Below are 10,359 nucleotides of genomic sequence, written 5' to 3'. Positions count from 1 at the left end.
CATTAAAATTTACCACATATAGTTGATAGTTGTTACTTAGTGGTGTAAAAAATGTGTTGGAACACCTTCAAATCCGACGTTGGTGTTACTATGACAACACAATGCCGCTTTTTTTTGTAGACAAGTCAACCATATTAACAGTCTCACATCAACTTACAGGGTATGACGGACATTTGTTCTGGTTTGACTATTTTATCGTTTGAGGCAGAACTGACTGTTGATGAGAAGAAGCTAATTTACCTTCGTGCGCGCTCCGCCGGACTGACGTTTTGCGGGTGCGCGCACGCAGTTTTTGTTTGCGAGTTGGTGCACTCATTAAAGTAAGTTGCCTACTTAAACCGTGTCTAGTCGTTAGCGTATGAAAATGTTAAATATGCAGCTTAAATTTATCACAGGCGGATAATGAAGTATGGACTTCGGCTTAGTTCTAAAGTTTTTTTAAAGCACCAGAATCATTCAGGTTAGCTAGCATTAGAAAACAGTGACAAGAAGAGTAAACACTAGCAGATTTGGACAGAAACTGAAGTTGTTAAGTTGAATTGAGGACAATCCCCATTCAGAAATCTACCTGATATGAATTATTTAAGAAATAATTATTATTTATATTAATACAGCATGCTCTAAGTGCATACTGTATTGTGCTTGTATCACCAGGTTTCCTTTTGTATAGTGTCTCTGCCTTTTTCTGAAGCTTTACTGGATGAGATCAAAAGAAATCTGATCAGTTGTGTTAAACCTTATGTGATGTTACCAGAAACTTTTTTTTATCCTAAATTAAGAAAAATATTACCACAAAATACATCTAAAAATGGATCCCAAGATGTTCTATAGGTGTTTATGTCTAAAGTGAGACTGGCTGATTTTAGCAAAAACTCTGACCTAACTTAATAACTTAAACATTTTATGCTTCACATAAACAATAAGGTTGCTGTGATGTTTCCAGATGCATCATAAAAAGGAGGACTGCTGCCAAGGAGTTATATGCACCCAAAAGGCATGGTGAACTCTCTGTGGGGATACTTGGTCTGGGTAACCTGGGGAAACAGCTGCTACTCTGCCTCCTTAAAAAGACCACCATCAAACCCACACAGATTAAGATCTCCACGAGAAACCCAGCAGGTATGGTGACTCCAAAGTAAATCTGTTGTTCCTCCTGCAAAAATGAATGACTTCATCTTTTATTCTTGACCAATTTAGCCTGAAAAACAAGGATGGAAGAAAAGATGACCCATAACTGCATATATACCTCTTTTTGTATTTGTGTTTAAACAACATACATTTCTTAACCCAAATGTCTTTCTCCTTCAACGCTACAGTTACCCAGATGATCACTAAAGTTGATTTAATCTTTTTTGAAACAGCAGTAAGTCTCAGGACATTAAAGGAATTGTGCTTCAAAATGGTCTCAACTTGATGTCACAATAGCACATAATATTGCTGGGTGCTAAATTGTCGAAATTGTTTATTGCAATTAAACAATTACGTTGTTTTGAAACAATTTTCGAATTACATAATGATAATGGCATAACAATGCAAGTACACCCTCTCAAAGATAAATAAACTTAATTTCCAAGGAACATTTAATACTGGAACTGGAAGATATTTTAAATATCCATAATAAATAAACAGACAACCCATAAAAAGTACACGAAAGTCTTTATAAACAAAACGGCCCTTCAAAAAATGGGGGTATTTTACACTAATGACTGAAGCCTTTTCACAATAAAGTCTGTGGTTATGTTTGTTTTTTATGCAAACATATTTTTTTTATTTGGTTTGTTTCATCCTGCCATTAATTGCTGAATGGTTTTGGCAGCATAATGTTATGATGTGGCTTTTCTTGTTCACACATGCTCTCCTTCAAATCTGACTGAGCTAAGCTGGTAGGTACACATAATCATATAAAATACAAATTTGTGGTTCTGACATGACAAAGGATAAAAAAGTTGTAGTGGTACAAAGTTTTATTTATTTCACTACAGATTCGGCTCACTTATTTTTCTACCAGCAGTGTAACGACTGTGTGTGTTTCAGAGGGGTGTGTCCCGCCAGGAGTCGAGTGCTTCTTTGACAATCGTTGTCTGGCAGCCTGGGCGGATGTTTTGTTCCTCTGCTGTTTGCCTTCTCACCTTGACAGAATCTGTGCTGATCTCCATTCTCATCTGCAAAAGCACTGCCTTGTCTACAGTTTCATGACAGCTGTGCCTGTCAAGCGGTACACCCACACCTATGCGGGCTGGCAACGTGCTGTTTTGATGCAGACGTGATTAATCTCTCACTCTTAATTTTTTATCTCAGTCTAGCTGAATGTCTTGGCCACAGCTTTGTTCTGAAACCACAGTACCAGGTGGAAGCATGCGACACCTCAGACCTGTGGCTGTCCTGCTCCCGTGTGTCCGAAGCTTTGTCAGATCCATCACTGATAGAGGCATCATGTCCTTTAGCTATGAAAGGTTGGTGAGAACTCTTTGAAGTTGAATATTAATTTTCACAAAGTTGTTTTTCTACTAAATTATGGTGATTTTAAACTGCAGGTGGCATCACTCTAGGCCTGAATTGGGTATGTGGAGTGTTGTACAGCCTGTTAAACATCTGCACCAACGTCTGTCTGGGATCCAGTGAGGCTCTTTCTCTAATTAACAGCATATTTGCAGAGAATTGTATGAACAACGAGCCTTTAAATGTAGAGAGTTTCATCGCTTCCACATCTTTTCTCCATCCAAATGAGTGAGTTAGTGAAGGATACGGTATTGCCTTTAACCTTTTGCTACATGAACAATTACAGTACAAAGAAATATAAAAAGAAGAAACTAATTAACAAAGACGAATATCTTTTTCTTTACTCAACAAAGGTCTTTTCCCTGGATTTCTCTTGTTGACGCCCAAACCAAGAAGACACCACTGCTGCGCTTAGTAAAGAACAGCAAACCAGTTCAAGAAAACATCTGTACAACATACAAATCATACTTGAAAAACACAATAAAATGACAACATTACATCCCAATATGGAGAACATGTCAATATCTAACAGGTAGTTTAGAGTAACATTTTCTTATTGCAATCCGTAAAACTTGATGTAGCTTTTTCTGGTATTTAATTTGTCCCAATGAGTGTTGTTATAAAATTAAATAGCATATAGCAAATAATGTGATATGTTTTAAAGATATAAAGGAGGATTTTTTTCTTAAACAAAGCATCACTTGATTTAAATTTTTAAAATATATTCAACATTTCTTATTTTAGTTGTAATACTAGTATACGTAAGAATGTAAAAACTACGACTGGTTTTATATGCCATGTTTGTACTTTTATAATGATTTTTGCTTGTGCTTATTATTCCTTTTTTATTATGCCACAGCCAACATTTCCTTTATTTTTAAGCCATTCACTGTCAATAATAGCGCTTGTCTTGTAGTGTCTTGCTGCATTTGTACCCTAATATCTCTGCAGGATGTTTGTGTGGATTGAAACATTGAAATTCCAGTAAATTAGTTCTCATCATCTATTTAGAATTAAAGTTGAGGATGAGGTAATTTCTAACAACTGTGACCAGCAGGAACAAAAATTACTAACAAAGATGTGCATTTTTCGTAGATGTTTAAAATGTAAAAACAGTACAGAACACAGATTTTTGCTTTTCTTTTCTTTTATTCAAGGTGTAAAATACATATATCACTTGCAACATACAGCTGTTAAAGATGTAAAATCAATCATTTGATTAAAAGAACAAAGTAATTTTCTTTGAAATTGATCGAGTGGTGCATAGTTACTACTGAGCTACATTTGCATTAACATTTAGGGAAAAAATACTTTCAGGAGTAGTTTTATTGCACCATAATATTTACTTTTACATGAATAAAATTATTTAATATTGCTACTATTACTTCAGTAATAGATACTCTTCTCATCATTGATACCTTAAATGAATGAAGAACAATAATGCTGAAACCAAAATTGCATTTTTTGGGTACTCTACCTACCTCAGTAAATATTTTTGCATTAGCTATCAGTATTCACCATAAAAAAAGAAAGAAAAAAACGTGTTAAAATTTATTCCTAAAATCACTAAATAATTTTTTGCCACTCAATGTAAAATGCTTCTGGCTTTTGAAGCTGTATTTTCAACTTTTTTACAAAATAAATAAATAAATAAAAAATCAGATTTCCTTTTGTTACCATGAACAACGTGTTTCCAGAGGTGAGTAAATAGCAGGGCTACTCAAGTATAAAGTGATAAGTTGCCGTCCAGGAAATTACTCAAGTAGGAGTAAAATATTATTTGGCAGAAAAGCTACTTAATAAATTCTGACTAACTCGTATTAACATCTGATTTAATATTTAGAAATGATATTATCAGACAGACTAAAAATTCTGTGCAAATGCTGGTATTTTTGAAACTAAAATGAAAAAATAAGTAGAAGGAACTCTTTTTCCAACAATATTTTCTGTCTTGTGCATTTTTTGTTAAAAAACGCTTGTTCTTCAGTCAGTGAAGTTTCTTGCTTTGAGTATCTAAAGATCTTACTCAAGAGTAGCATATGGAGATTTTAAAAAAAGTAAAAATTACAAATGAAAACTACTCTTAAAGTAATTTTTTTTCAAAAAGTTACTCACGTAAATGTAGCTAGTTTCCATTCACTTCTGCATGTTTCCTCTCTGTTTTCGCCAGAGCTGCTGCTGCAGCAGAAGAGTCCTCGCTTCTTCGTCTATATATTCGTATATTTCCGTCAACGCTCGGAAAAAGACGGAAGTCAGATTTTCGCGTCGGTCTTTTTTTTTCCCTGAGAAGAAGAAGAAGCACCGCTGTGTGGATAGTCGTCACATGATTGAAGGGGTATGGAAGTACATTTTTAATGGCCTGAGCTGGATTTGAGTACATTAAATCGGACTGTCAGCCTTACGTTGTGGTAAGTAAAGGTCGGCTTCACTTTCACTGCTCTCCGTGTAGCTAATGGCTAGCCAGATGTGAGCTAAAGGAAGAGCAAACAAGTAAAGGAAAGCCTGAACCGAGACGTAGAAAGATTACTCATCGCTTTAGTTGTGGTTAGTAGATTGATTTCTTGTTTGCTTTGGTTCCAGTCTGTGTAAAGAGGCTAACTTGTCTCTCCCTCCTCCCTGTGCTGGCTCTGAGGGGCGGTCTCTCCTCTCTTCCAGCCCCGCAGTCAGAGGTATTTGTCTTGTCATGACAGCCATGGCGAGATTAGAAGCTGCATCTGAGCTCCAGTCTCGGCTGTCATCCTTGTCCTTTTCATCCTTCCCCGGAGTTACCTCCCATCATTGCGACAGCGAACCGCCGGGCAGGTAACCTGTTGCTCAGAGCTGCTCATGTGTTTTCGTCTTTGACTCGGTCGTTTTTTTCCCCCTTCCTCTTCTTACTGTAAATCTCTTTACTCCAGTCTGCAGAGTACAAATCTGACGGAGAGCTTCACCCAATCCAGCAATCAAGGCAACATGAATGAGACCCAGGAGGATTTGGCTAAGGCATGCTGCAGAGCTCTTAAAACGTAACAGTAACCTGGAAGTTGAATGTTATTTATTTTTGCTATAATGTGCCATATGCATGTGCACTTTCAGGGTAATGAAGAGGCTCCTGCAGAGCTGGCCCTGGGGGAAGGAGGCGAGGAGAACAACAGTGCTGGGACCTGTCAGCTCTCTGCTGAAATCAAAGGTGAGAACCTGCTGAGTGTACTGACATGGGTGACGCCTTGTTTATTACAGAACTGATTTACAATCTGCTTTTGTAAAGCTTTAACCTGCTAATACCAGTTTCTCTCTAAGATTTTCAACCTTGACTTTCCAAAGAGCCATTTTTGGAAAGTCAAGCAAAATAAATAAGCAAAATAAGCAAAATAAAAGTTGCTTAGAGCTGCAAATGTTACAAGATAGCATTTAAATTATTCTTTAGGGAATTTGTTGCAATTTTAAAAATCAAGCTAAGCCCCATTCTATTTCTATTTTGGTTTTAAATTAAAGAGAAACATAAAACTTTTATAAACAGTGAACATATACATTTTCTTATATAGGATGCCATGGGAAATGGTGTAAAAACACAATGAAATGGGTTTAACAAGGATAGCTGGTACTTTTAATGCTCTTTGTGGAAATTCAATGTATAACAAATTGATAAAATATGCATTTATTATTGCATCTATAAAAAATAATGTAAATCATTCAGCCTTCCTGTTGTTCACTATAAGTCCTTCTCTCTCTCTCTCTTGCAGCCTAAATGAACCTCAGACATATTACGTCAAATAAGCCTGTCACAATAAGCAATAAATCAATTAATTACATTATAAATTAAAATTTCCATTTGGACAACAATCATTAAAAAGATGCTTTCCTGTAATATTGTTGAAATATTGTTGAAACTTAGACATTTTGAAAAATGTCTAATGCAGTGTCAATGCGAACATTTGACACACAATATGAAGTGGTTAGTTTTACAAAAGACCCAAATGCCACTTTTGCCCATTTAAGCTGAATGATTGATAATTTTTTAAAATGTAATTTTGGTTACAGAAACTTCATAATCAATTTTAATTATTGTTTAGTTTATTTATTTTGGATATTTAAAATGTCTTTCATTTTCAGTGTTAAATGTTTTTTGATCTTTGAGAGGTCATACTTCCATTAATGGCATTATTATTATATTAATTGAAAATGGTCTCAAAATGACAATATTATTGTTAATTGCAATCATTTTTGGGACAATTTACTGTCCAGCTAAATTTGTTATTGTAACAGACCTACCGACATGCCATAGAATCTGTCTATTCTTCCTGACTTGAATTTAAAAATCTTGCTGAGAAAGAAAATTGCTAAATGTTAGCTCTTTTTCCCTCTGTTACAACATCCACACTGAAGAGAGTTCTTGTATATGCTGAAATTGACTCTAGATCAATTCATCCATCTCCTTAGCATTCTCCTTATATGACAACCAAAATTAGTTGAAAAGCACAACAACAACAATAGAAAAGTAATAACTGGATTTATGCTTTCCCAAAGAAAATACTGTCTCCTTTAGCAACTTTTATGGTTCTTCTGATTATAATTTTAAACATCTCATTGATACTGAATACCTGATACTTCTTCCTAGAGTAATTTGTTTCGTTTTAATTATAAATGTCTCTAAGCGAGCAATGCGTAGTGAGCCATAGGCTTTAAAAACACCAAATTTGCTCTCCTGAAACTGATGTTTCTTCTCCACCCAGAGGCAGCCCAGATGCCAACTCTGCCGCCTCCAACAACTTGGACATCTGCTGCAGTGAAGGAGCTGAAGGCAAAGCTTCGAACTGAGAAGGACAGCGTTGTGACAGTGTACCGAGGAGACATCATGACAGTCCACGTCCCCACCGTCCCCGAGGCCAAAAAAGTGTGCTGGGAGTTTGCCACAGACGGTTTTGACATTGGCTTTGGCATATATTTTGACTGGACCCCTGTGACGAGCAGGTCTATCACGGTGCACATCAGCGAGTCGAGCGATGACGAAGATGAAGAGGAAGAGCTAGAAGGTGAGCTTGCACCCAAAAGTCTAGATCTATTTGTTTCTATGGGATAACGTAGGATTAAATATATAAAGCCATAACTATTATTACTATTACAAGTTTGAGAATCATCTATTGTTCAAACTTTCTAACAATAGATGAGACACAGAAGAGTTAGAGAACTTATTACGACCAGCAATGTAAGCTCAGTACAGCCACATTAAAACGAACTAATTTATGTTCATGATTCCTCTCTAAAGCATTCTGAACTGAGTTCACATTTCCTACCAATTCTCACCCATTTATCATTAAATAAAGTTGAAGAAATAAATGTAGGTCAGCAATTAGCATCCAAAGTTTTGACTAAAACTTTTAAGCCATGTTGGTAATTGCGAATACTTTTAAAGCACTACAGGATTAGTGTTCCATAAAACCCTAATGATGTTGAGGCAAATTAGCTAGCAAAATGTTCCACTGCATATTTTTAATACAGCATTTGTGCTGTTATTCAGCTATGCTTGCCTGTTTGATGGACTGAGAGAAAAACTAGAAGTGACAGAATGCAGCTGCATCTTCTCCAGCACATTAACAATAAAACCGGGGTGCAAAACAAACAACAAAAAAACCCAAATTAAAATACCCTGTTTAATTTAGTGGTTCAGATGGGTAGCTTATTAATCCTCTGTTGATACTCTTAGATTTGAAGCAAAGCTGAAAGTATTATTGTGTAGCTTAAGTGCAAAGACTTTGTGGTTTGCAGCATTTGAACTATGCCTGTGCTACCTCCGTTAGTGCATATACACAAGCATTCAGTCTTTGTTTTGAAGGTGAAAAGCAGTTGCTATTGGCTAATTTATGCATAAAAATGTGCTGATAGTTACAGATTTTGTCAGGGAAGAGTCTTTCCCTGACAAACCCTGACTCTCCAACTTAGGTTTGTCATGTGAAAAACCTTTTTCTGTCCAAAAATTACAAAATATTGAGCTCCACAACACCGATTGCAACTGATATCATCATTGCAGTATTTTACAAAAATATCCGACAGCTTTAATAACTTTGAAATATGAAAAATTATTCCAACTCTTGTGAAAAGAATGAATCATCAGATTTTCAAGTTAGAATAATGTTATTGTGACGCTGTGTGTTTATTGTTGTTTTTATGTTGAAGTACAGACTTTGGCAAAAAATCTATAATAAACAGTAAATTTAGAAATTTTTATCTAAGTAGCGTTACTTTGCAAACCATTTAAAAAGGTTCACTTTCTGGATTTTGTTTTTAGTGCAACACAAGCATAAGAGGCTGATGGTTACGGATTTTGTCAGGGTGTCGTTTCCAATTTTATATCCAAAACAAGTTTTTGTTTTCATGCTATGACTATGATTTTTTTTCCAGTCAGAAATATTTAAAACGCCATGATTTATATTTTTTGTGAGCAAGGAAAACATGTAGAAACCTTCTGTCGGTGCTCAGCAATAGCGGTTCCTTTCTAGATAATCAGAAAGTGTATTAGAAAAATTCTTATTAGTCTTGAAACAAAAGTTTTTTGTTTTTTTTTCTTTTAAGTTGTTGATACTGGCAACAAGCTGTTTCCCAAGTGTGAGGCAGCATGTTGACATTTTGGTTTACATGGTGTGTGTGGCAGGGCCTCTCAGCAATGACGACGTCGAGAAAGGCTCCAAAAGCCAGACCAACTCGAACCTGGCTGAAATACTGCCTGTGTACCGCCAGGACAGCCATCTCTCTGTCCAGGGCGGGAGCCACGACTTCCCAGGTGAAGGCACGTACCTTCTAAAGTTTGACAACTCCTACTCCCTTTGGAGGAACAAAACTCTCTACTACAGGGTGTATTACAGTGCCTGAGACGCCAGTTCTGTTGCTCACGAATGTATAAATTACTGAATATTACTCCTAAGAACAATGAACTATTTTCTTTGATTTCAGACATGGAATAAACAAAGATATATAATTTAAGAAATAAATGCAGGCACATCAATTTTATATTTGCTTGTCAGATTAAATGGGCTTCAGTGCATCATGTGTGTCAGTGTCCCGTTTGAATATAATCAGAGAAGCCTTGTGTTTGTCATGTGCCATATCCCCTGTGTGCTGTTTGGTCAAGTGCCCGTCATAAACCGCATATTGTCTTTACCTGTTACATTTCTATGGTAGCAGCAATCAGGGAGAACCAGCACAGTGTGTGTTTCTCCAGGCCACGTCCTTAATCAGCAGTGCTCTGAAGAAATTATTTTCACATGTGCGTCTGTATGTATGCCCCATTTTGGTTTTTCTTTTTCTCTATTGCATCGTTGTTTGTTGTGATAATCATTCAGCTTTGTTGTGTAACTTATTTTTTTTTTATTGTTGAATCTAATCATGTGAAAATTTAGGACTTAATATGCATTCTCTACTGGTTCAGTGGGTGTGTTGAAGGAAAATTTTAGGTTGTTGTACTGAAGTGACAGTTTTTATGGCGCATATAAAAGCCCTCATCAAATAACGCTCTAGATCCAATATTTACCTTTGCTTTGCCAGTGTTTTAATTAGCTGTTTTAAACGTAGAGGTCAGTTGCAGTGTTTCATCCACATGGGTTTTTTTAAGTGAAGATCACTGCTTATTTTTTGATGTTCTTTGTGTGTTGGACCACCTTTTTCTTGTAAAGCTGACACTTTATCAGCTTTATAAGCTGATGAAGTGTCATATTTCCAAAGAAGTCACATGTGCATATTTCCAAAGAAGTCACAGATTTGGCTGCTAATGTCGTATGCAATGTAAAGCAACTGTTTTCACGCTGTTTCCTGTCCCATACCTTCACTTTAAAGTATACTATTTGTTCCTGAAATTTATATTCCACAATAAAGAGAAGATTGTCTAGT

At 36.1% G+C, this 10,359-nt stretch overlaps 2 protein-coding genes across 5 annotated transcripts; both read left to right on the top strand.

Annotated features, from left to right (window-relative positions):
- Positions 1-51: 51 nt before the first annotated feature.
- Positions 52-3,961, top strand: noxred1 (NADP dependent oxidoreductase domain containing 1). Its single transcript, XM_005797703.3, is given in 8 exon segments — positions 52-108; positions 110-146; positions 149-320; positions 944-1,119; positions 2,035-2,215; positions 2,299-2,453; positions 2,535-2,727; positions 2,853-3,961. Coding segments are annotated over 8 exon segments (1,107 nt in total). The 3' UTR covers positions 2,989-3,961.
- A 642-nt stretch (positions 3,962-4,603) lies between these two features.
- On the top strand, positions 4,604-10,359 carry tmed8 (transmembrane p24 trafficking protein family member 8). Of its 4 annotated transcripts, none has more exons than XM_023352147.1 (6): positions 4,604-4,907; positions 5,190-5,301; positions 5,397-5,481; positions 5,575-5,668; positions 7,212-7,511; positions 9,128-10,359. In XM_023352147.1, exons 2-6 carry the CDS (start codon positions 5,192-5,194, stop codon positions 9,343-9,345), a joined length of 807 nt encoding a protein of 268 aa, XP_023207915.1. In that variant the 5' UTR covers positions 4,604-4,907; positions 5,190-5,191; the 3' UTR covers positions 9,346-10,359. The 4 variants fall into 4 exon arrangements, with proteins under 4 accessions (XP_023207915.1, XP_023207913.1, XP_023207914.1 ...); XM_023352145.1 differs by having other exon boundaries at positions 4,606-4,907; positions 5,132-5,301; XM_023352146.1 differs by having other exon boundaries at positions 4,606-4,907; positions 5,124-5,301.

The sequence above is a fragment of the Xiphophorus maculatus genome, chromosome 19 (assembly GCF_002775205.1).
Source record: "Xiphophorus maculatus strain JP 163 A chromosome 19, X_maculatus-5.0-male, whole genome shotgun sequence".
Lineage (NCBI taxonomy): Eukaryota > Metazoa > Chordata > Actinopteri > Cyprinodontiformes > Poeciliidae > Xiphophorus > Xiphophorus maculatus.
The sequence above is the reverse complement of the archived record's forward strand: the minus strand, read 5'-3'. Positions and strand labels throughout refer to the sequence as shown.